We start from the raw sequence: 27376 nt of genomic DNA, 5'->3' as shown, positions 1-27376 counted from the left end.
GCCAGAGAAAATGCTGGGCACAGATTCTGAAGATGTGTCAACTGAAATCTATTGAGAAGAGTTTGCCAGTTTCAAATTCAGCTACCATCACTCTCCTAGCAGAGCAGTAATTAAGCACAGGACTTTTGAGAACTGAGACATCATACTTAACAGCTCTCAGCTCTGTTTTGGCCTGTATCAGCTGTTTTCACTGCGTCATAATCCTGAAGAATTGTCTTACTGCAACTCCTGTAAAGTTAATGGGATTAATAGCTTGGATAAACATGAAAGTAAAACTGAAGATCTTGATGCAACCTGTAATAATAAGAAGAGGTGGGGAGGATAATTATTTTCTTGCTCTCTTTTTATTTTTCACTTAAAAATAACAATTTAAAAAAATCAAACATATATTTTATATCTGGAGCCCACTACAAACACTGAAATTTATAGCATTAGGACAAAAGTTTTTAAGGACTTTAGATTCTGAATTCTCTGTGCAGGAAAGCAAATATGCCCAAACCTGCAGTGTTACAACTGCTTTTCCTACAGGGTGTGTGAGGAAAAGCAAAGTTGTCAAATCTTTGTTTTCACTCTGCACATTAGTAACTATATAAGCAAACTGAGTGTATCATGCTACTGGTATAGAGAGACATACCTGCACCATCTTGGGCTGTCACATCTGCACCATGTGTCACCATGATCCTGAGGCACTCTGCATGCCCTTTCGTGGCTGCCAGGTGAAAACTGGAAGAGAGCATTTACATGTCTTTTATTATTATTAAAATATCTTTTCTCTTTCATTCACTAACTTCACACTGGCAAATTCTTTCCTCCCTGTCCTGAGATCTTTTGGTATCCTTCCAATTCCTCCCAGGAGGATAACAGCTCTGGAAGTGAGATGGCACATCAGAAAGACTTTGTAGTCATACTTCCATACTGCAGGTCCGACAATGTGTTCATTTTGGGACCCTCATTATGAGAAAGATGCTGATGTGCTGGAACTTGTCCAGAGAAGGGTAACGAGGCTGGCAAAGATTTAAGAACGAGTTATATGAGGAGCAGCTGAAGGAGCTGAGGATGTTTAGTCTGGAGAAAAGGAGGCTCAAGAGGGACCTTATGACTCTCTACACCTGCCTGACAGAAGGGTGTAGCCTGCTGGGGGTTGGTCTCTTCTCCCAGGTAACTCGGGATAGGATGAGAGGAAATGGCCTCAAGCTGCACCAGGGGAGGTTGGACTGGGCATGAGGAAAAATTTCTTGACTGAAAGAGTTGTCAAGCACTGGAAAAAGCTGCCCAGGAAGTTGGTGATGTTACCATCCCTGGAAGGCTATGTGACATACTTAAGAGACAGGCAGATGTGGCACTGGTGGGGGAACACTGTTTAGTTGCTGGGTTAATGGTTGGACTGAATGATCTTAGATGTCTTTTCCAATCAGAACAACCCCATGATTCTATGATTTTACATGGGCTGCTGTCTCATCAGCTCATATTATATACTTTATGTACATCTCATCTCACAATTTCTAAACTTATGTCCCTAGTGATATAATACAACCGCAAAGAATGCCTGGGCTTGGGGAATTAATAAAGAAAACAGTCATAATAACTGACTTTGTTCTAGATATTTTAGTCAGAGTAGTCAGATTTAGTTAGATTTTCCCCTTTCAGGGGACAAAATTTAGTTCCTCTAAAACATGATTCTGCATTTCCTTAATTAAACTACCTCAAGTTGTATTTCTGCACCGTCCTTTATAAAACTCATCTTTCCTTTGTGTATGGGTGGGGGAAAACACTTTACTCTGAGTATCATCTGGAGAAAACAAAGCTACAGAATATTTGTGAGATTGTGCCAGAGATGTATTTTTACACTTGTGGTTTTGCTGTTCACCCCAAGCACTTGCTTGCTTAAACAGTGTGAAACTGTAGACATTACCAACCACACCATGGCAGGATGCACTTCTAAGCATCAATTACCTAAGATGTAATTACAGAGCAAACCAAAGAAATTATACTGAATTCAAGTCTTTCTACAGCTGAGATTTTATGTTTGACATCCTTAGGCTGGGCACATCAACATTCACAGAAGCAGTGCTACAGAGATGCTGCAGACTTCATTTTGCCCTGAAGCAGAAATGAAGGGAAAGCTTCTGAAAACAGAGAAGTTTATATCCTCCTGATGCATAACATACCAGTGTTGTCAAGTTTTAAGATATGGGCAGACATCCTGTTACCCATGTTGAGTCCTACCAACATCAGTCTGATGCGCACAGAGCAGTTTTTCAGTGGGAGTAACGTAAAACAAAACTTAAAGACAAAACACTTCTAATTACTATTTCTTTGTGTGTGGAAAGTTAGAACCATCCTCAAACATGCACCAAACTGAAAAAGCCAGTATTCCTGGGATGGTTTCTAATATCTTTTGAAGGAGGTAATAATTTTTAAATTATGCACCCCTGTGTAAAAGGGATTTTCCCCTGGAATGTAAAAGAAACACCATAAATCATGGAGCCACATCAACTAATATATTTAGGAGTTTATATTCTGAACAACTGCTTCCTTTAAGTGTTAAAGCTAACCCCAAAAGTTCAGCCTAACCAGGAAAACTTGGAACAACAGGCAGGAATGAAATGGGTATTTCAGACACAGAGTCTGTGAATGACAACACCGTGTTTCTCTAAGCCATAGACTTCTTGAAAACTCAGCAGAGAAAGAGATCTACAGACAACATCTTGCAAAGAGAGGAGAATTAATCAAAACAGGAGAAGTCCTGGACAGAATTGCCTACCAAGTACAGCAGACACCTCACTTCCTAGGAGGAGTCCTTCCTTCTACACCAGCTGCTGCTGATTGTAAATGGCAGACAGGCAGCACTTAGGCCTGGAACCTTTCTCTGCAAATATAAAAGCATTCTGTGTGTTCATCCTGTAAATTCTACTGCCATAATCAAACTGAAGAGTTAACACGTCCAAGAGCACAAGCAGCCCTGCTGCTGTCTGTTCTCCAGTCATTCAAAATCAAAACTTCATGTACTTGGTGACCAATGCAAAGTTGTGTAAACATTCTTTGGAAGAAGTGGTTTCTCAGGCTCTGGGAAAATGACTGGGGGAGGGACATGAGGAGTCTGACAAATTCCAACACCTCTAATTTAGCCAGCACAACATACCAGCAAAATACCAAAACATGTTCTGATACATTTGTGTAAACACAAAATACAATCAAATTCTCTTATGTATTAGGAAGACTGTGAAGCATACACTTGGCTAAGTTACATTTGACAATATTCATAGTAATAATAAATACCTGAATAATAATAACTTGGCTAAATCTGGTATTGGAATAGGTATCCCAATATAACCAGTTAGATGGTGCCCAGGCCAGTTCTGACCTTCGCTGCTGGGCCAGAGGCAGCACTGCGGTGTTCTACCCCAGAAATACCTTGGCTGGCGGCAGAGTGCAGCGGGGCACTAGACAGGACTCCGTTCTCCTCAGGGGAGAGCTTCTGGCGATGGTGAAGAAAAGAAGGGAGCGGATTCTGCTAGAAGGTAGCCAGATGTTTATTCCATGAGTACAGATACGTCTGCACTGGGCCACTGCTGGTAACAGAATGAAGCCGCATGGTCTGATTCACATTTTAAGCTCAGGACAGGGGAAGGGGAGGGGACAGGTGAGTCACCAACCAGGTGAAGGGGCAGGGTCTCAAGGTACTAGGGACACCTATCACACGACGCCTTGCTGGTATGTTAGCCTGATTGACAGGGCACACTCAGCGAGGGGCGAGGGGGAAGGGAGAAGGTAAAACAGGATATTGCAACACACCACAACATCTCCCCCTAGTTTTGTTTAAAAAGAAGAGGGCTGTGTTTATGGTGCAGAATGATTCTACTGAGGCTTCCAGGTCATCTACTGGAGCACTGAGGGCTTCCAAATGGTAGACTTCAGGAGGGGGAGATGAGTTTGAGATTAACTTGAGAACCATGCGTCTGATTACTCCAAAAACAATGCTAAAAACTACAATAACTACAACTAAAATAAACAGCACTAAAATTACAGTTTTCAGAATAGATCCCAACCAGCCCGAGAGTCCCCAGCCATTGAAAAGTCCATTCAGCTCGTTGTCAGTTTCTCTGTTGATGTCTGAGAGCCTTTGTCAAGGTAGTCCATTCGTGGTTTGGGCTGCGGGACTATGCAGGAGATCGCAGGTGGGACGATCACGAGTAGGACGAGAAGCAGGCTCGGTCTCATGACGTCTCGAGGCTACACACGAACAGTGGGATCTAAACTGGTACAAAAACTTGAGACAAACATATATTACAAACTATTCCAGATAGGAGGCTTAAATGGAATTTCCTCCAGAGAACGTGCACGGCGTTTTCTTCTCCAGGCAGCGTGAGCAACCTGGGGTGCTTCTGCAGATTTCTCTGAGACTTTGGGAACATAGGGCTTTACCCATTTGGAAGGAACCCACCTTAAACCAGAGGGGGTGGACACACAGGCGTATCCACATCCCCAAGTAACCAATTTGTAAGGTCCCACCATTTTCCAAGTCTCAGGGTCCTTTACTAAAACCGGAGGTTTTTCTTTCATCAACCTGTGACTGTTCCCCCCAAAGTGGCGTAGGATGGGAGGGTTCAGGCTGTCAAAAGAACAATTCAGAAAATTTATTGTGAATAGCGCCCTGGATAACCGGATGTGGGGAGGTTCTACCTTCAGAACCTGTTGTTGCTGGTCCAGGACCCTTTTAATATTACGGTGAGTTCTTTCTACAATGGCTTGACCTGTAGGGGAGTAGGGGATGCCAGTTTTGTGCTCTATTCCCCATTGCTGCAGGAAGCTCCCGAATTCCTTGGATCTATAAGCAGGCCCATTATCAGTTTTCAGCTCCTTGGGGATGCCCATGAAAGAAAAAGCCTGTAAGAGGTGCTTAATAGCATCAATAGATGATTCTCCTGTGTGGGCAGAAGCATAGACCGCTCCAGAAAAGGTATCTACGCTAACATGAACATATTTCTGCCGTCCAAAAGCCTGTATGTGTGTTACATCTGTTTGCCACAGTTCACAACTGTTCAGTCCCCTTGGGTTTGCTCCCGTACTCACTGTAGGGAGTGCATGTTGTTGGCAATTTGGGCACGTGGCCACAATCGCTTTGGCCTGTTCTCGAGTGATGTTAAACTGGCGAACCAGGCCAGGTGCATTTTGGTGGAAAAGCTGGTGGCTGATTTTTGCCTGTTCAAAAACATTTGGGAGAGTGGCCATCACTGCAGGTGCAGCAAGAGCATCTGCCCTTCTGTTGCCTTCAGCGATAAACCCTGGCAAGTCAGTGTGTGACCTGACATGCATCACATAAAAGGGTTGCTCTCGGTGAGTGACTAACTTTACCAGTTTGGAAAGCAATTCAAAAAGTGCAATGTTAGATACATCTTGCAGTATTGCTTGATCTGCTCTGGATACTACTCCTGCCACGTATGCAGAGTCTGTAATCAGATTAAATGGTTCTGAGAACCTTTCAAAAGCCCTAACAACTGCAGCCAATTCAGCAACCTGAGGTGAACCTTCCACCTCAGCAATGTCCGTCTCCCACTGCTGGGTTTGAGGATCTTTCCAAGTCATAACAGACTTGTGGGACCTCCCGGACGCATCTGTAAAGACAGTCAGAGCCCTTTTTAAAGGTCTCCTACTTAGAGCAGTTCTTAATTTTAAAGTAAATTGAACATCTTGTTCAAACAATTTGCAAGCGGGCCGTGCTACCGAAAATTGTCCTGAGTAGGAATCCAGAGCAAACTGCAACACTTCATTTTCTTGAAACAATTGTTCCAGTATTTTCATAGTATTTTGACCTGATTTTAACTCAACTGGAATGTGAATGCACTTAAAATCACATCCTGCTAACTCCCTGATCCGGGTCCTTGCTTTCCGGATCAGTTCTGCTATCAGCTCTTGAGGCTTTGTCAGCCTCTTGGACCTTTTGTGACTGAGGAAAACCCATTCTATGATCAAGAGAGAGTCCCTCTGGTCCCGGTCCTTTTTTGGTGTGTCCTTTGCCTTAGGTGTTTGTTTTTCCTCCCACTGGAAAATAATTCCATGGAGGTGTGGCAGCTTACCTAGGATGATAAATTTGAATGGCAGATCAGGCCGGCATCGGTGGGCCTGTCTTGTGGACATTGCAATCTGAACCTTTTCTAGAGCTTTCCGTGCCTCTGGGGTAATAGACCTAGGAGCACCTGGGTCCTCTCCCCTTTCAGTAAATTGAAAAGAGGGGCAAGGTCTTCATTAGTCAGACTAAGCCATGGTCTTACCCAATTCAAAGACCCACACAACTTGTGGACATCCGCAAGGGTCTTGATCCTTGGATTGATTTCTAGTTTTTGAGGAACAATGGTCCTATTTCCAATTTCTAAGCCCAAATACTTCCAAGGTGGCATCTTTTGAATTTTCTGTTCCTGGAGCTCGAACCCTGCAACAATCAATGCATCGATCGTTAGGTCAAGCGCATGTGTGAGTAAATCATCATTGGGGGCACACACAAGGATATCATCCATATAATGGTAGATGATGGCCTTCTCTGCGGCTGCACGCACTGGGGAAAGCAGGGAAGAGACATACCACTGGCAGATAGCTGGAGATACCTTTAGGCCCTGAGGAAGAACGGTCCAATGGTACTTTTTCATAGGAGCTTCTGAATTGATAGAAGGGACAGAGAATGCCAAACGCGGTGCATCGTCAGGGTGCAATGGGATTTGGAAAAAACAATCTTTAATATCAATAACAGCTAATTTCCAATCTTGAGGAAGCATTGTTGGGGATGGCATACCAGGCTGGGGAGAACCCATATCTTCAATTACATTATTAATTTGTCGGAGGTCACAGAGAAGTCGCCACCTCTTTTTGTCAGCTTTTTGGATGACAAACACTGGAGAGTTCCATGGGGACATGGTCTCTACAATGTGGCCCTTTCTTAGTTGCTCTTGTACTAGTTCCTCAAGCACTTTTATTTTTTGTTTACTGAGTGGCCACTGTTTCACATCAACTGGTTCGTCTGTTTTCCACTTAAGTTTTTGGGTGGGGCGCTGTTGTTTAATGACTGCTGCACAAAAATGCTGTGGAGAGTCTGGAATATTAATTGTGACACCCCACTGGGCCATTAAATCTCTCCCTAACAAAGGTTCTGAATAATCTAACACAAATGGACGGATATTTGCCAATTGTCCGTTTGGACCCTCGAATTGAATAATGCTTTTGGATTGCCTTGCCAATTGCAGACCTCCTACACCTCGAAGGTGACCAGCAACATTTTGTAAAGGCCAGTGTGCTGGCCAGTCTTGTACTGGAATCACTGTGCAGTCTGCACCTGTGTCTACAAGCATTTCAATGCGTTTAGACTCCCCACCCCCACTGACATTGCACCACAATTTGGGTTTATCTGTCCCAATAACTTGGACCCGGGCGACTGTGGGCCCTTGTTTATCGACATTTTCAGGTACAGATAGCACAGGGATAGCTTGAGCAACAATTTGTCCCTTAGGAAGAAACAGGGGTGGGTGGAAACAGTGCAGGCTGAGAACAAATTGCTTGGGATCTGATGTTGTCAGTCCCGGAGCAATTTCGATCTCTTGTGGTGTGTTTTTGTCCCCAGTGATGATGTACTTACAACGAATTTGGTTCCAAGTACCTTTCTGTTCAGGATTTACAGAGACAATATGCCAGTCAGTGTCCTTCAGGTGGAGTGACTCTGTCAGCTGCAACCTGTAAGGCTCATTGACAGAAGATGCGGTTAATACAGAATCACTTAAATCATAACAAAGGTTATTTTGTTTCACATTTAACAGTGGACTAGCGGACTTGGTCTTTGAAGCACCTGCTTCACTTACACAAATGTTAATATTATCGCGCGCTTGATTTATTTTACTACCCTTATTCTCTTGGCCTGCTCCTTTTATGTCTGCACGCCTGGCAGGCTGGCGCTTTATTCTTCGTTTTTTTGTTGTTGACCCCCAGGGAGGGCTTGCAGTTCTCTTCCCCTGCTATTTTTAAATTCATCAAATTCCCTTTTCAGGGGGCACTGATTACTCCAGTGCCCTAGCTTATTACAAAGCAGGCATGGTTTAGTGGGCTCAACCATTGCCGGTCTCCGCTGCTGCCCAGGGTACTGCTGTGCTGAAAGAGAAGGTGCAGGGCTGGCAACAGCAACACGCTGAGGTGGTCTTGGCAGCAGCCTTGGTCTGGTGTCTTCAGCAACACTCATCAGAGGCACTTTCCTGTTACAGACTAGAAGCATATCTTTTAATGTAGGGGAAGGTTCCATAGGAAGGCTCAGGATTGCTGCTCGACACTGTTCATTTGCATTTGTAAACGCTATTTCTTCTAAAATTGCTTCTCTTGCATTTTCCTTTTTAACTTGTATTTCAATGGCTCTAGTTAGCCTTTCTACAAATTTCACAAAAGGCTCTGATGGTAGTTGTTTGATTTTACTATAGGGCTCAAAAGGCCCCTCAGGTTGGAGGGAAAAGAATGCCTTTTCAGCTGCTTCCTTTACTTTCTCAAGTGTTTCTGCAGGAATTGCAGCAGCTTGGACTGAGGGAGAAGACCATTGACCCTCACCACAGAGGTGGTCAATAGTAATAAGGTTACCATTGTTGTCTTTTGCTGTGTTTGGATCAGCCTGTAAGCTTGGGAGAGCATCTTTTAGCAGTTGTTTCAATGCTGATTCCCATAATTTGAATTCCGTGGATGTCATGAGACATGAAAACAATTGTTTTAAATCATGTGGAACCACAATAGTCCTACTTAATTCAGAATTTAAAAGGCCACGGAAATATGGACTGTGTTGACTATATTCTTTATGAGATTTACAGATCTCTTTAATCAATTGTCGTCCAAAAGAACTCCAATTGGCAGTTGGGGCTGCTCCAGCTTGAGCTGCAGGCTGAAACGTAACAGGGGCCAGTGACAACATGGCACCATGCATTGGGTCTGCTGTCCCCTGCTCTGTATCCCTTGAATCAGAAGCATTGGATCACAGCTACAGGTTTGGGGACAGGCAGTGGGTGTGTCCCCACCGTGGGAACCCGGGGAGGGGGCGGGGACAGGGAGCCGGCAAGGGGCGGGGAAACCGTGGGAACAAGGGGCGGGGTCAAGGGGCTGGCAGGGGGCGGGGATACCGTGGGAACAGAGGGCGGGGTCACCTGGTGACATCACGTCAGCAGCCGCCCCCTGGCAGGAGTAGAGGGGCGGAGCTGAGGGTACTGCAGGAAAGGCGGGGGGAGGGGGAAAGGTGTCACGAGGAACAGGAGGAGAGGGGGATGGGGCAGGAATTTTGGGATGCTTAAGAGGATTTTGGGAAGAAGAAGACCCGGTTTGGGAAGATGCCACGTGGCATCCACCATCTTGTGCACCCCCTAGGGACTGGGGGCCATTTTGGACATCACTGCTCTCCGAAAAGCTAACAGGGGTTTTAGAGGGAGAGGGAGGAACAGGGAGAGCAGAGGCACATGGCTTTACATTTGGCTTTTTCTCCATTTCCTTTTGTTTGAGCAATGCTGTTCGAATTTGCAAACTCCAGAACACAAATTTAGCTGAAGGTGATTTGCCAGATTGTCCTAAGGTTATCAATTCATTCCCAACTTTATCCCAGAATTGAATATTGTGGATTTCTTCAGGGGAAATGTTTGGGAACTGCAGAAAAAGCCATCTTATAAACTGTTTCAATTTTCCTTTAGAGAATTTCACATTACTCTTGATTAAAATGCTAACAATATGATAATACACTCCCCTTTGTACAATGCTAAGTTTGGAACCCATGTTAAAAAGCAAAGTACTTAATCCCGCCTGACCAAAAACAAAGCTAAAATCAGCTACCAATTTCTAAAAAAAACCACAGATAGAAAGCGATAACGAGCAGACAAAAGCTTCACAATGCAGCTGTATATACTGCTTTTAAAATTCCCGGGCAGCAGCAGCAGGGCACGCTCTGCCGAACCGAGGCAGAAACAAAGCCTCCCCCGCGGTGGAATGCAGCACCCCCGCGGAGCAGAGGCAGCAGCCACGCCACGTGGCAAGCCGAAACCGGGACGCCCCCCCCGCCGCCGCGTGTGCAGAGCACTCCCGACCCCCGCAGGTCCCCCGGCCACGTGGAAAGAGAGCCCCCCCCTCCCCCGCAAAGAGAAAGAGAAAGAAAATCTCCTAACACGTGTCTGGACACGCTGCTGAGCTGGGGAAGGGCAGAGAGCGATCCCGCTCCGGCGCGAATTCTAAAAAACAGTGAAACACGCAGCAGGAAAGCTAAATTAGAACGCTATGAATTCTTGTCTGTGGGGCTGCGCAGCCAAAATGCAAAGGCAAAAAGGAACAGAACTCGCGGCAGAGTCTGTTTTTGAGCTTCTGCTCTACCGAAAGCAGAGATACTCACGTGAAATGGAAGCTGTAGGCTGGGTACAGGCAGGCAGGTCTCCACCGGAAAAGGACCTCTCTCTGGGTGCAAGAGAGGCTGCCCTTTTCTCCCTCTGGAAAATCTGTTCACCACAATGAAGCAGGGCTTTCCAAAGGCACCGAACAGTCCACGAAACTTTTTCTGGGAGTATTCCCAAAGTCTCTAGCTGGGAGTCTTGAAGCCAGGCTCCTTTCAGCTGGATGCACGGCTGGCAGAAGCTTCTCTGAGGAACTGCGAGTCCTTTTTCGGGCTGCAGAGTCGAGCCACCCACAGGGACGCCAATATATTGGAATAGGTATCCCAATATAACCAGTTAGATGGTGCCCAGGCCAGTTCTGACCTTCGCTGCTGGGCCACAGGCAGCACTGCGGTGTTCTACCCCAGAAATACCTTGGCTGGCGGCAGAGTGCAGCGGGGCACAAGACAGGACTCCGTTCTCCTCAGGAGAGAGCTTCTGGCGATGGTGAAGAAAAGAAGGGAGCGGATTCTGCTAGAAGGTAGCCAGATGTTTATTCCATGAGTACAGATACGTCTGCACTGGGCCACTGCTGGTAACAGAATGAAGCCGCATGGTCTGATTCACATTTTAAGCTCAGGACAGGGGAAGGGGAGGGGACAGGTGAGTCACCAACCAGGTGAAGGGGCAGGGTCTCAAGGTACTAGGGACACCTATCACACGACGCCTTGCTGGTATGTTAGCCTGATTGACAGGGCACACTCAGCGAGGGGCGAGGGGGAAGGGAGAAGGTAAAACAGGATATTGCAACACACCACAACAATCTGGGGCACTGAGATTTTATGGACAGACTTTATAGCACGGTGCCAAATGCAACATGAACATGCAAGTGCTAAAGAAGTTTTATTTAGGTAAAATCTGACTGCAAAAAGATATCAGAGAAAATTAAAAATAACTTTTTTCAGGCTATGCTCCTATGAACACATGAATCCCACCAACAAAAACAATTCCCATGGCAGTTCTCAACAAGTCATCACACACGCAGATGTTTTATTTCACAAAGAATGGCTTGCTGTGTGTCTCCTCTCTGCATCCTTGTTCTGGTACTATCTCTAACATAAACCTGTAGTGAGATATTTTTTTCTTAACAGTCTCAAAGCAATTGGAAGGGAATGGGGGACATGGTTACTTAACTGCAGATTTAGAAAAGAGAGTCCTGCTCTATAGAGAGAACAACTCCAGAATGGAACGAATCTATTACAGTCATATTTAACCTAAACTATTAGTGCTGGACAAACCCTCCCCCTTAAGAAGCAATTCTGATTTTAAAGTTAATAGTGCCTGCTTTGGTTTGGGCGTTTTTTTGTGTGGGTTTTTTTTTAAGGTGTTTTGAAGTTAAAAAAAACCAACCAAACAAAATAGCCGACTCAAAACAAACAAAGAAAAACCCCAAACACTTGAGTAGTAAATACTAAAGAATCCTATTTAGCAAGGCAGGCTCTTGAAACAAAGAAGACTGTAGACAGTCATTTCAGAATAATTCCTAACAAGCTACATAATTTCCTAAAATACTTGAGGCAAAAACTGCAGGTTTCCAAGTACTGGAGTTCTCACCATCTGGATTCCTTAAGGAGTGGCGCATTTTACTTGCATCTCCTATGAATAAACTTTCCTTGATATGAAAGCAAACAACTTTTCCTCCCATTTCCTGGTTGTGCAATGACTTAGGTAAACAAAAACAAGCATGTAAGACTTCATTTGGACCAAGGACCACACTGGGGGCTGGATTCTCATTCAGCTGAAAATCCCATTACAACATAGTTCATTTTCCCTTCACAATAGGTAAGCTGTTACTGCCACTTAGAGCCACATCTTGATAGCTCAGCCTGAACTGTTTTGAGATACATTACTTTTATTGCTGTAAAACATTTCTGTTCTTCCTGAGGAGCAGAATGGTCTCTTTTTATTGTATCCAGACGTTTCAGTGAGCAGAGGAGCAGCTACCATTCCCAGTGATTCAAGACCCACCTCTGCGGCAGATGGAAGATCAGTAGGTTGACACTGCTTTTTCCTACTGGGAGTATACAGGTCTCATATTTACTCAGTACTTAACAAGAAAAGGTGAAAAATTATGTTAGTTGGGAAGGATGCAAGCCCAGTTGGAGTAAACAGACTTTTAGAGTGAGAGTGAACTCATTTCATGAGGTTGAGGTTCAGCTGAAGGCTATCACCTCAAAATCTTGTCAGGACCTCAAATTTCTTGACCTGAAATGTTACTCAAATAAAAGCCCCATGTTAATAGAGGCATTTTGCTGCCTGAACAGAGGACACAGCTGTGTATGACATCCCTAAACTATTCTGTAGCAGCAGATTTTTTACAGATATGTCACCAGGTGAAGCACTTCTGTCCTAAACAGCCCATGCCTTATTCAGGGCAAATGACCTTTTCCCCATTTTGGTCACAATATTAAACCAGCAAGGGAATGAAGACTTCTTTAACCAGCATCTGACAGACAAAGCACAAGAGTTCAGATAGAGCCAGTCTTTGACAAAAGACCAAGAATGACTGTTTCCAAAAATTATTTAAATGTCAGTCTAACTCAAATTAAAAAGGACTGTAATTTTTACCACTCAGCTCACATAAAACTTTTCTTTACAAATCATTACACCGTAAGTAGAAAGAAATAATCCACATTTAGGGGTTAGACTTGTAAAACTGTAGCTGATGGCAATTGCTAAGGTGGTATTAGCAGTAAGACATGGCTCTGCTATATTCAGGTTCTCTTCTTAACCATTTGCAGAGCTGCTTCCTGCAAATCCTCTTACTGAATGGTATTTTGACAGCTGGCTTAAAACAACTGGGTGGTCCATATATCTAGGGGAAGTGCTGTAAAAGTAAAGAGAAATGTGATAAAATTGGAAAAAAAAAATATTAAGCCTTAATTTAAGACAATACCCTTCTAACAAAGAAATTATCATTTGCAAAAAGAAAAATGGGGGGGGGGGGGGAAGGCAGAATTACATCCAATCAGAGGGTTCAATCTCTGTTTGGCAAGGTCATGCTCCAGAGTTTTTTCTGGGCAGAATTAGCATTCTCTGTAACAGATTTTCTCCAAGGCCTGAAAGCACTTCAACACACTACTTACCAAAATCCAAAGCCAATAAGGAATTTGGCTGAACTATGGATGCTAAGTGAATATTGTATTTGCTATTTCCTATTATGACAAACATGGAAACCAGTCAAACTTATATGCAAGCGTATAATACTATTGTTCTCTGCAATTTCAGTCTGAGTGCTCTGAAAATATTTTAAGTGCAATCATGTTTGAAAAACACTATGAACTCATATACACTCATTGTCAAGGTTTATTTTGAGTAAAAACATCCCTCCCCAAGGCAGATCATTCCTCTTAATTTTCTAATGGATGTCAACCCTTTGTTGACTTTTTGAAAGTCTAACTTGCCTTCCAACAATATGATGATTTATAGTTTCCCCACCAACCAATACCTTCACACAAACAAACAAGAATGATAAAGATACAAAGCTGCATAAAGACCATGTATTGCTGATTAAATAAAAGAAAAAATAGAAATTGAATGCATTTAAGCTTTGCTACTACCAGATCAGACAGGCAAGCAATTCACCAGCTATCTCAGCCACAAAGTGACTTACTGATAACCTGGCTGACTTTCTGAACTAACTGGAGCTTTTATATATTTTAGAAGCAGCACCTAGCTTACAGTGCTATCCCTCAAGGCCTTGACTCCTCCTTCAATAACAACAGCTAAAATAAACACAGTAGATGATATCCAGCTTTTGGTTGCTTTCCACCACAGGCTGAGTGGCAGAAGCACCAAGACCTGACCTGAAGGAGAAAGGGCCATGAGTTACCACTAGAGCAGCACATTCTGTGCATGAAGAGAATAGCTGGTGTCACACAGGAGGAAGTCCAGTGTGGCCTCTTCTCACATGTAGCACCATGACCAGTCGCTGTAGAAGAATATGGTTTACTGATTGGTGAAGGGCTTGAGATTTTATCAGCATTAAAAAAATTTTGAAAGTAAGCCCTTTTTGACACACCCCAAACCTAATAATAGAGAAATTACCATCCTCAGATTAAGTGATGGGGAAAGCTCCATAACAGTTCTGAAGTGGGAGGCGTCTTCTGCATTTCTCTGCAAGCCCTCTATGGGTTGTGCTTCCTCCTTGCACCAGCACAGGCAGGCAGGTAACTGTGTGGCTGGTGAGCTGGCACAGGAAACAAAACCAGTTGGAAACCAGAGCTGCCTTCCTCTCCTTCATCACACAGCACAGAGGCAATCTGCCCATGAAAAATAAGGAGCAGCAGGTAGAATTCACCTTAAACCTAAAATTCAACCATTCATGTTCTGCTATGAAAGTCAAAGGGAACTTCATCTTTTCCTGACTGCATTACCAAGACACTGTCACTCATCTTAGACAATATATATTGTAGGTAGAACGAGTAATTTAGTTACGGAGGAGCCATACTGATGTCTGGCAGATCAGACTGTCTTAAAAGAAAATCAGACATCTACAGGTAATCACTATCAATACTTACCAGTTCCTTGGGGATTTTTTATTATTTTCTTTAAACAAATAAAAATTACAGCTTCACACTGCACCCATTTTACCTACTCCCAAGAGCAACTGTAAAAAATGTGGCTTTTCAATAATGGTGGCATTCCATATCATTATCTTGTCACTTGCATCCATGCAGCCAAAAGAGTTCAAAAATTATCTTAGGAGGAAGAAAGGAAATACTTTTTGTTTTCAAATCAGAGCTGGCACCAGTACAAGCTGAGAAAATTATGTTTTTAGAGTTTTAAAACATTGAGTCAATGTGTTGCTGCAAACAACTTCTAGAGTGCGGTGCAAGATTTTAAGAAGTTGACAGAGGCAGGTATGGATTTACCAAGAGCTGTATGAGATTATTTTCCCCTCTCTCCCCTTTAGCACCAGCCACAGTAAAGTGAAGTGCTGCACAGCCTGTATCCTTCTATTTTAATATGAGATGGCATCTGCCCGGCCCCGGTACACACAGAAGCCTCTGACAAAAATCCTGCATGCCCCTTTTGTGTTAGCATGTATTTTGGGACAGCTGACAAAAAAACCAACAAAACCAAAAAACCCACCACTGAAACCAAAACGATGCAGTTTTCCTATAAAGTTTCCATCTTTACATCATAGCATGAAAAGTCTTGTTTCAATCATACACACCTCAAGCTACAGGACATAAATAAAAGGCAAGCCCTCTTTAATGGCTGTTTTCTTGTAGAAAAGAAGCAATTGCATCACACAACAGAGGAGCTGGCAAGCTACAGACTCCTGATTTTAGCCTTCAAACTGAGCAAAATATCCAGCCAGCTGCTCTTCAGAGAGATTTCTGAGATCCCCAGCAGCTTTATACTTTTCATTCTCAGGTTGTGCTCTAGCAGTCCCATTTTCACATATGGTTTTCTTTGGCAAACTCTATTACCACATTAACACAAACTCCCACTTCAAGTCTGAAATGCATGGACTTTCCTTCCATGTACCATTAATTGTAAACACAAGTGCTCACAATTTAGATTTACCACAAAAAGTTTCTTGAACAATGTCTATTTTAAAATTCCTCAGGAACTAATGTCAGCGAAATGCAACAGAGATTCTGCAAGCAGAAGCTTCAAGGCATTCCTAGGTGTTGACAGAAAGTCTGAAATTTAGACACACTTTTTTATTTTTGGAGTAGTAAAAAGTAGTACTTTTTAAAGCAGTGGTTTTTAAAAGAAAAAAAAAATGGAGTTGTAGGGTAGAAAAATAGCAAAGTATGACAAACGACGAAGTCTTAGAAAGCATAAAGAGCCCAGAAATCTGTGCAGCGTGGCCTGAGCCTCCAAAGCCAAGGAAGGCAGACAGGTAGGGAAGATTACTCCTGATAGTTTAAGACCACATTCCATGTATAAGGTCCAAACAGGTGCTCAGATACCTTCTCAGTATACATGCCCAACGGCACATCATCTTTTTAGCATAGGCTGAAATCCCTGAGGATGTGCCCAGGTAAGACAACTTTCTTCCAGAAGCTGGGTAAAACCAGCTAGCCATCTTCAGCCCTTTCAAGGCCCAACAGAGTTCAAAGTTAAAATTAAGCCTAAAGATGAGAGCAACAATTACATCCTCCAACACAACTCACTTGGTGTTGCTGCCAGTTATTGCTGATAATCACCTTTGTAAATGGGAAGTCATGAACATTAGAGTAATTTAATCCCAAACCATGTTGGCATAACAAGAGGCCAGGAAAAGGTTCAAAAGAGTAAGAGCAATTGCATAAAGGTTAATCTAAACCAAATATTTTTGTAGCATGAAAATCCAGCAAGACTTAAGAACTGCATCTAGTTCTCCAAGAACACGTGAGCAGAAATACCCTTATGAACCTGAGGGATACTGACAAGTGATAGCTCAGGATATGTTGTCCTTGAGGTTTCTTACCTTTTAGGCTCATAATACTTCCCATCTCTTCAGATTTGAAGCAACTGTTTGGATGTACTTATTTTTTTATTAAGCTGTACAAAATGAACTTGTTTTACTTCATGGGATATTTGCAAACCAAGAGCAATAACATGTACTCATAGTAATTACTCTACTTGTAACACATTCAAAGACCACTGGTTAGTACGACCACTTCATATTTTTTTAGAAGAAGCACTTTGGATTATTATGGCATTGTACTTTTTATTTTGTATTTCAGAATAACTATACTACTTAAGATTCCATATTTTGGGAGACAACCAGGGGCTGGGCCACAGGCATGTGCAACTTCAGAGCTTTTCTGAATTTTTCAGTTACTTTCCAGCTACCTTTCAGCAGTTTCCTAACACAGGACCTGTAAAGAATGTAGCAGAAAAGAGAGTGAAACATAAGTCCAGTAAATAAGCAGCCACCAGCATAGTCTACTGCCTGAGACCTCAGTTTGAAGATAAAAAAAAACTTAAGTAAATTCAGCATTTGCACATTGCTCTGTTTCGGCTGTCTGCTCCCCTTCCTAGATTAGAGGACATTTTTAAGCCAGTAACAGCCAGTGGGTATAATTAAAATCTACACATACAGCTCATTTGGTTGCATAAGTCTTTGAAAAACATGTAAAACAACTGCAGCCCATTATGTAGATATAAATCTGAAAAACAACTGCAGCCTTAACCCTGTCCCCTCCAGCCTTGAAGAGGTTGATTCTGGCCCAACCCACGAGAGGCACGCTTCCCTCATGGCTCTCCTGCCAGCTCAGATGGGACAAGTGCAGGGAGCAGGCACAGCATTCCCCACTGGAATGGGGAAACTGGGGCCCTGGGTTTTGCCTCCACGTGAGCCAAACTGCAGCTGTTTCAACCCAGGCATACAAAAACTCCCAATCATCCAGGCTCTCCTCTGATCCAAGCAACTGACAAACTTGTTGAAAGCCAGCCAGGTCTGGCAAAATCTGGGCATTTGGCAACTCTGCAAATGGAGCTGCATCAACAGGGAATTCCAGTGGCTGCCTGATGCTGCAGTACAGGTTTGGTCAATCCTGCCTGTGGGCAGGAGGCTCACAGGCTACCCAAACACGAGTACAAGGGCCCTTCAGAAGAGGATTTGCTTCCCTCTGAGATGACAGTCCCACTAAAAGACAATGAAATACAAGAGCTCTTAAGAATAGCCATCAGCTGTGTGAAAAAGCAAACTTAGAACAGAAGACACAAGCTGGCTCAAGAAATTGCAGACTGGTTGTTTTGTCTTTGAACTTTAGATATCATCTGCATGAAGCCCCATGCATGTAAGATGCAAAATCCATTGGGATTCTTAATGCTCAGAGAACTTTATATGGAATAGGGAGTTTGTTTTTTAAATACATGGAATTTGTTTGATTTACAACATAGGAAATCACTAAAGAGATAAAGTAAAAAGTTTAGGATCTTTGTAACTGAAACACAACTAAAGATGATTAATTTCTGTCTCTTCAGAAGATGGCCTCTTTTTTTTTTCACTAATAACATAAAGGTACAAAAATGCTAAAATATCCTATAAAAATTACTTTAAAAATGATAGAGCCTGGATGCTGTTGATTTCAAATTCTATCAAAAGTGTAGGCAAGAACTAAAAACTGGATCATGAAATTTTCCAACTCTAGTTGGAAGGGTCAAGTGAGGGGTCAAAACCATCAGAAATGGTCTACACAGTTTCAGTCAAGAGCCAGGAACAAACCACTGTCATGAATTCCCCTGCATGGATCTCATTTAAAAGCCTGCATGATTCTCAATGGTGTTTGTAGGCAGTGTGGATTTTTTCATGTACTGCCATGATTTGATTATGAAATCAAAGTGAAGTATTGCTCCACTGTTGTGGAGATAAAAGCATTCCCTCTCACCATACATTAACAACCAGCTCATACTGAACATAATAGAAAGTTAATTAGCCCAATTTAGTATCCTGGCAGTGGACACATTTATCTGACCATGGCCTAGCATTACTGAGCATTTGTCTACAGTTGAAAGCAATTTTTCAGGAAACTTAATATCAACATCTTAATTAAATTATATCCCTAGCAATGCTGCAGGGCAGGGGAGGGGACAAAAAATGAACAATCATGATTTAAACCTAAAAAGAACTTCAAAAAATATTTAGAAAGACAAAAGCTTTTACACCCAGATCTCCCATGGAAATAAACTTCACAAGACATTTGGAATAAGAACCAGATTTCAGCGGTCTGTTGGATAGAGATAAAACAAAGGTTGAGATCCCTATGGTCTTTCTTACTTTGCCCATGTTCAGAAACCTAGACATTATTGCGACCATCTGGACCATCAGAAATCAAATACTGTGATAAAAGTAATTTTTTTTTCTCAGAGATCAAATTGATGTACAGCTCTTCAGCAGCCTGATCCTTGCATTTGTGTGCATCTACATGATGCACTTTTACAGCCAATTTCTCTACCTGGGCAGCGATTTCTTGCCACATTTCAGAAACCCAGACGGTTTTCCCTCTGCACTACCAATTGCTCCTTTTCTGTCGGTCCAGACACAACCACAGAGTGTTTGCCAACATCCACAAGTCAGTGCAGAGGTAGGGCACTGTTCATTTCTCTCATTCAGCAATATATAAAGCCAGCAGGCTTTATACATAAAGCTCTGCAACCTGTGCTTCAGTGCCCACCACTTCTGAGGTAGCTTGAACCCCTTCGTAAACTCCCAGAATCTCCTCAGCTGGGTTGTAGCTGGCCTCAAATCCTCTGTATCCCAGACTCCAGAAGCCAAGAGGTCATCCTCGGGTCTCTACAGGTCCCTTCTGCCCTAGGCTCAAGCACCATTCTCCTTGGCTGCAGTGTACAGCACATTCCCCACATCCTGCCCTCTTCTGACTGGCCCAAGGGTCACTGCACAGGCAATCTCCTGCTTAACTTGTTCCAAAACTTCCTGTTGGTCAGGGCCCCATTTGAGATCATTCTTCTTCCATGTCACTTGACAGAGAGGGCTGACAGTCTGACTGTGCTCTGGAATATGCATTCTCCAAACCCCACAGTGCCTAGGAAAGTCTGTGCCTCCTTCAATCTCGTTGTCAGGGACATAGCTGCTATTTTGCTGGCCACACCTACTGGAGTCCAACAACTTCTATCCTCCCCTTTTACTCCTAAAACAGAATTTCCTAAGCAGGTCCCTTGGCCTTTGCTCTATGGTCTGCAGGGGAAGCTGTGTGAGGAGCAGCTGAGACTGACACCTATTGCAGCCACAACACGCTCACAAGTGAGAGCGAACTGGGGCCAGTCACTGATCTCTGCTCTGTGGTGACAGTGACAGGACCTGAGGGAATGGCCTGAAGTTGTGTCAGAGGAGGTTTAGGTTGGGTATCAGCAAAAGGTTCTTCCCCAGGGGGTGGCTGGGCACTGGAACAGGCTCCCCAGGGCAGTGGTCACAGCACCAGCCTGACAGAATTCAAAATGTCTGGACGATGCTCTCAGGCACATGGTGTGACTCTTGGGGTGTCTGGTGTAGGGACAGGACTCGGACTTTGATGATCTTCGTGGGTCCCATACGACTCAAATTGTTCTATCATTCCATGTATTCTTCCAATAGCTTCTTTTAAGGCAAATATTATTACATAGAAGGAAACATTCTCTCTCAAAGGTAATTAAAACATTATCTACTTTTCAAAAAAGTGATGTTTTTCATGCAAGTTGTCCCCACCTCCTTATTCAGTAAGATCCAAAAGGAAGAAAACAAAAATGAATACTATGTACATAATAAATATCAAGTATTTGCAGTTGGAATATGCTCCAAAATTTATTTTTAGTTCAGCCTCCAAGGCATTAAGAGTCTCTTTCAAATGAAAATACATCTTTTCTATTAACTGCTATTGGCAGTAGTTTTGTGAAAGAATCCTTAAAGCACAAATTTGCAGAGGTTTCTAAAGCTTTTTTGTACTATCGTTAGAGTAATTTTATTGAACAACAACTGATTCAATTGCAAATTAAAAAAAATATACAGAGATCTATTGTTTCCCTTAATAGCCAAAAGCATTTAATTCTAGTTTAGTACCTTGCAGAAACATGCAAACATGGCAGTAATGGACTGGCACACTGACAAAATAACTTCAGGATAAGGAAGTGCTACCATTTATACACTGTAAATCCTTTCCAAAATCATTCCCCCACCCCCATCCCTCCACTTCCCCTCAATAATGGCAGTAGCTTCTTAAAATAACAGCCCATTTGAACACTTGATCTTGTGGAAAGTGCAGCACATGAATGAATCCAATCCTATCATTCCCGAAAGGGATCTTTTTGAAAACCCTTTTTTTGTTAGTTTAAGTGGATTTAAACAATCAAACTCCAAGCTGGAAAGCCATGTATTTTTGTTTAAGGAAGCTGGACCAAAAGAAAAACCAACCAACCTATCTGGCAAAGTAAGACTACAATGACAGAGTCAGATTTCCAGATAGGTTCTATTACAACTATGCTTGGCAATAGTCTGTGCTATGTAAGTGGGAGCAACAATGGGACTGTATCAACTTATGCCAAAGGTGGATTTGCTCCATGGTCTTAAAAGTGATTTATTGTTTATAGAAAGAACTTAGTCAAAGGCAGGGTGACGGTGTGGAAAGTCAACCAAGTCTTAAAAAACTATAAATTCATTACTCTGACAAGGTCTTTGTTAAGTACCTTTTTTAAAGAGATACTGCTGAGGAGTTAAACCTCCTAATGAAAATTTGTAAATATTGTCTCTAAGAAATATCTACCTTAATAGTAGATACCTTAAATTAATGAGGTACTTAGACCTCCTTATTTTAAGCACCTCCATTTTATTGCATGACCACAAGTCACAAAATAAAGGACCTAAATGATAGGGATTAAAAAGGACACAAAGAGGAAATTTAGAAGGTAATGTCCAAAACTGAGCCAAAGCTGGAGCACATCATGGCAGGACTCAGTGGGATGATACATACTGTACACAACAGGACCAATAAAGAATACCCTCAGAGCTGGTCTCTGGTTCCTCTGTCCTCTGTTCTAGAGCTGGTCTCTGTTCCTGGCCTCTGTTCCTCAGCTCAAGCATTTTATAATAGGAAGCCTCTAAGCATGAAAAATTATCCTCTCCACATCCTGTTTAAAATAATAAACTATATTACTATATCTCAAAAATCTGGACAGCATTGTAAATTTTGTTTGTAGGGTTGTTAACAAAAAGACTGAGAAAGAAAAGTCTTAAAAGAAACATATCACACCTTAAGGGTACAGACAATAATGGAGCTAACAAACCTGTATTGCAATGTGTAATTGTTTCTCCTTTTTGCTTTCAAGCACATTCCAAAAAGTCTTTAATCACATTATGCAGTGTGTTACATAATCGAATCCACCAGGTTCTTCTGGTTAGTCAGCTTCATCCCAACTAAGTAAACAAACACATCAATATGTACTCACAGGGATCAATAGAACACTCATCCAAAGACCTCCCTTCCCACATGGCACTTCAGACAACTTTCTAAAACGTAACCAGCAAAACCACATGAGCCTTATGAAGTTCAACAAGGCCAAGTGATGGTCCTGCACCTGGATCAGGGCAAACCCAAGCACAAACACAGGCTGGGCATGAACAGACCCAGAACAGCCCTGCCCAGAAGGACTTGGGGGTGCTAGTGGAAAAGAGGCTGGACATGAACTGACAATGTCAGCTCACAGAAATCATACCCTGCTCTGCATCCAAATAATTCCGTGGGCAGCAGGTCAAGGAAGGTGATTCTGCCTCTCTACTCTGCCCTCATGAGAGGGAGCACTGGTCCATCCCATGTCTCTCCAGGTTGTAGACAGGAGTGCTGTGCAGGACAGTGTCAAGTGCTCTGCACAAGTCCAGGCAGATGGTGTTGTTGCTCTGCCCTCATGCATCACAGCTGGGACCCCACTGCAGAGCGCCAACAATTTTGTCAGCCATTATTTGCCTTTATTGAAGCCATGGTGTCTGTCACCAATCATGCCTTATTTTCCATGTGCAAGGCTCATGAGAGGAGGCTTTGGGGAGACCTTGGAGCACCTTCCAGTACCTAAGACAGAACCTAAAATAAAGCTGGAGAGAAGGGCATAAAGAGATAGGACAAAGTGAATGGCTTCAAACTGGAAAAGGATGGATTTAAATGATGTAATAAGAAATCTTTTACTGTGAAAGAGGTGAGGCACTGTAAGAGGTTGAGCAGAGAGGTTGTGGAAGAACCATGCCTGAAGTGTTCAAGGCTAGATTGGACTGGGCTTTGGGCAACATGGCCATATGTGGGTGCCCCTGCCCATGGCAGGAGGCTTGGAGTGAGATGATCTTTAAGATCTCTTCTAATACAAACCATTCTGTGATTTTGTGAAATCTGAGCACAAGGGTGGACAGCTCCCCCAAAAAGCCCTGTGCAGATCACGATTTCCCAGCACGTGAGTTGCTGATGTTAAGGTGGGGTAGCTAACAAACCAGCACCATGCTCTTGCAGCACACCAACAGACCTCAGTGCTGGGCTGCAGAAGGGTCTCTAAGCAGAGCTTCTGAGGCTTGGCAAAAACAGCTGTGTCAGGCATCTAGGCACATGGCAGGAATGAAGCACTGGCACCATACTGCAAACACAGGAGATGCTGCAGAAATGATGGCTGAACTCCATTTTGTACACACCAAAAAAATACTCTGGAGTGATAAAAACACAAACAAGACACAGCCCAATAGCAACAAGACATGCTGGAGAACATTTCTGCACCACCTTTGGTAGCTATGTCTCTCCAGGTTAGTGTCATTGCTCCCACACCTGTCAGTCCCTATCTTTCAAAATGTAGACAGAAATAACCTGAGCAGGTCTGCTAAATTTCCCAAAGCACTGGAAGCAGAATGAGACTTGACATGCTGTACTTCTGCATCACAGCAACACTGCCTTTCTTTCTTCTCTCTCAAGCTGCCTTTTAAACCACAGTACAGAAAAAATTTTAAAAGTAAATGACAGTCAAATGAGCACACAGAACAAGAAGCAGCAGAGATCTTTATAGCACTAACTCATATCTGTTCCAAGCAACCGAAAGAAGTATTTGCAACTTCATTATTAGTAACACCACCATTCATATAAATATATGCCTACCGACTTCTTAGTAGCTGCAGTCAAAGAATGAAAATGGGAATTTTTTTATTGTAACCATGCAAAGCTCAAAAACTGTTGCACCAATACCTAGCTACATTCTTAGAGTTAAGAGATACTGATAAATTCAGTCTTGGGTGATTCCCTGGGAAAATTCATAGTATCAATTTATACATGAAACTTACAAAGTATGTGTTACACTGGATACAGTGCTACAGAGTGCAGTTTAAAAAGATCCTAAGAACTGAGGTCTGAAGTTATGCTGATTGCAAAAAACATGAAATGTTAATTCAGCTGTAATTCTGAAGATTCAATGGCCAAAAGAAAAACATATGTGTGCAACTTTTAAAAATTAAAAACCTATTAAAGTATGGAGGAGAAAGCCTGCTTGACGTAATTGATGACTTGGACTTCTGCAGTAAGAAATTGCAGGTTATTATGAGTCAATCCATCACTCAGTTCCCTCAGATGCAGAGCAGAAATAGAGCAGATGTAGGAAATTGAACCAGACCAAGAAAGAAGCAGAGTATGACTCAATATATATAATCCAGAAGTAATTTATCAGAACTTCGAGTTTGGTATAAACTGCTTTGTGCTGCCCTTCCAAGTCCTTCTTTTCCCCATATATGTCCAGAATTTTATCAAGGTTTTTGGTCTGTCACAAGATACCTATTTCTCACTTATCCACCAAATCATCTTTCTGCGCCATACTGAGAAGAGTGCAAGGATAACAATCTTTTGGCTGTACTTTTCTTAGTGAAATCTTTTATCTTCCACAATTGAGAATGTTTGTGGGAGAACAAGAAAAAGAACAGAAGATATATAAGACATATATATCAAAAGGAATCTCATTTACACAAAACTCTTATTAGCACACTTCAATCAAAACAAGGAACCCTTAGCAAATCCTTAGCATCTGCAGGATTTTAAAACTCACCATAGTTTAAGTTCAGTCAAACCCATTAGCATGAAAATAGATCTTAGTTTCTGTCCTATTAAAGTAATGTCTATGGGAAAAAAATATCCCCGAAGATTAATGCCTTTTGGAGTGTGTAATCCACAGTGTGCCACGAAATTTGAAAATACCCTGTCTGAAAAGAATCCCACTCTACCCAGTAGTTTATTAACCATCAAGTTATCTCAATGGGTTATGGTTTTGAAATGGCATTTTAAAGGTAGAATTAAAAATCAAGACTTGCAGAATGCATTGTGCTTCAGAAGAAAAAGAAATCTTCATTTTCAGGATAGTATCTGGTTTTTAAATCACAGAAGTGGCAAACTTCTAGGGCTGGGGTTTTCCACGAACCAAATCACAAGTTTTGGTTGGACTTACGCAGTTTTGCCCTCACTGTCTTGTTTGGTGGCACTGGCTCCCTTTTTACCCAGCAGTGAAGCCACTTTCTCAGGGTCTCCATTCTCCACCGCCTGCAGCAGCCGATCGTCATTCTTATTCCACTCGTTGGTCTGAGCAAAAGGAAAAGAAAGGAGAAATATTATCAGTGCCAGCTTCATGTACAGGCTCTTCAAAATGATCCTGCATGCATTTATCACCTCTTAAACAAAAGCCCAACCCAAAGAAATGGCACAGACAAAGCCGCATAAAAGCAATCTGCAAGCTGTGCAGCAGAGGTTCCCAAGGATTTGATGGCTTAAGCCAGGGCCTATGCGATGACTGAAGATGAACTGTAACTTGGAAACTTTGTAGATGAGAAGTGCAGGGGAAAAAACCCCATATTTTCTTACTGTATTTTCAAGCATTCTTCTTTATTTTTCCAGTCCTGGTTTCCATTTCAGAGCTGTACCGGCCCCATTGGACCTTCACTACATACATCACATGGATAAGCAATGAGGTGCCTCATCTTATCCATACCCCACCCTAACAACCCAAACCAGCCAAAACTTTCCACATTCAAGGCTTTTCCCAGCTCACATTTTGCAGAGGCTAATGGCTTAATAGACTGCCCTTTGCAGACTGCAGCTAGCTTTATTGAGTTTTTTATCCTGTGTTGGTCTTTAAAATAAACAAACAAACCACTCACACAGTGCTACTGAAAGAAAATAAAGCCACCCTATTTTCAGATCTTTCCAAACCTAATCCACTAAATCTTTTTGAACACTCTCAGCAGCTGAATCAAGAACAGGACATGACTTCCCAACTTGATGACTGTCTCTCCTCCTCTGAATGGTCTGAATAGGACAATGGCCTATTTCCTCTAAAAGACTTCCAAGTAGAATCACAAGATCCTAAGAAAACAGAGGACAGTTAACCTTCTGTATTCCATCTGATCACAGCAAAATGAGCTCTGGAAAAGGAGTTGAAAGTTGCACACAACTGGACTAACAACAGTGTTCAGTCTCCAAGAAAAACAATCTGGTGCAGTTAAAAGCTGTGTTCGAAGCAGTGTTAGCACCCAGCTACACTCAGGAGAGTTAACTTCAACAGCTGTTGCTTTCTCTTTGACATCAGTCAGCTCATCTCCAGCATGACGGCCTGTTCATGAGCACTTGATTCGTACACATCCTCTGGAATTATTGAATTCATGTTACTACCTTGAGAAATATTTAATAAAAACCAATAACAACACACACACTCAACACCTTGTCCTGATGCTCTATACAGACTTTCTTCCTTTGACGTTTCTCTGTCTGGGCTTGAGAGGAAAAGTGTATGATGTGCACACTTATCTGAACTAACCCCACAGGCTGCTCACACCCTGAAAAACAGGAGGAACAGGAGGAAAGTGTTCCAGGTTCAAAGTAATTTAAAAAACAAATTAAAAGAACTATGAGGGAGAGTATGGGCAGGAGAGCAGACAAGCTGGGAGAACACCATCTGGAACCAGGAGTATGAATGGCAGCTCCGACAAAGGAAGAGGCATGCAGACAGAGCAACCGCACTCTGTTATGGCACTGAATGACTGGTGGGTCAGTGCACCCAGCAGGTTATAGTCTTTATTCCTATGGCCCTGCAATAAATTTCTATAGACTCTGGAGCACTAATTACATCAGCAAAAAAAATTGTTTCTCTAAGCAATATTTAGACTCCATGACAATGAGTGGCCAGCCAAGCAGCAGGCTCCACCCAAAATGTGACTCATTGCCTATTCTGCATTTGGGGAATTTCGTGCTTTAAAGGCAGCCTGTTATTAAAAGCAGATGTTTAAAAAAATGTATCTCACTTGTAAATAAAAAACTTTAAAGTTAACATTCTTTATTTGACAGTATGTCTTTTGTTTTGTAGTTTGACCTGTTTCAGAGCTTTTTTACTATTCAGTCACGTAAGATATTTAAATACAGGCTATTTGATGAATCAAGCTTCATCTACACACACATCCAATGCAATATTACCTAAAATCACCAATTTACTTTTGAAACATGAAATTGAATAAACTACAGGAAAAT

General features: G+C 42.5%; 1 protein-coding gene across 3 annotated transcripts in view; it reads right to left on the bottom strand.

Moving 5' to 3' along the window:
* The window catches only part of RAI14 (retinoic acid induced 14), a 93273-nt gene that overhangs the window by 19594 nt on the left and 46303 nt on the right, over positions 1–27376 (bottom strand). For all 3 annotated transcript variants that reach the window (XM_064736082.1, XM_064736084.1, XM_064736083.1), the window contains exons 3-4: positions 25308–25438; positions 635–723 (exon numbers count right to left, since the gene is read on the bottom strand). In XM_064736082.1, the coding sequence (XP_064592152.1) occupies positions 635–723; positions 25308–25438 (220 nt within the window). The remainder of the gene's footprint in view (positions 1–634; positions 724–25307; positions 25439–27376) is intronic.

Source organism: Zonotrichia leucophrys, chromosome Z (genome assembly GCF_028769735.1).
Source record: "Zonotrichia leucophrys gambelii isolate GWCS_2022_RI chromosome Z, RI_Zleu_2.0, whole genome shotgun sequence".
Classification (NCBI taxonomy): domain Eukaryota; kingdom Metazoa; phylum Chordata; class Aves; order Passeriformes; family Passerellidae; genus Zonotrichia; species Zonotrichia leucophrys.
This window is presented reverse-complemented; position numbering and strand designations above follow the sequence as displayed.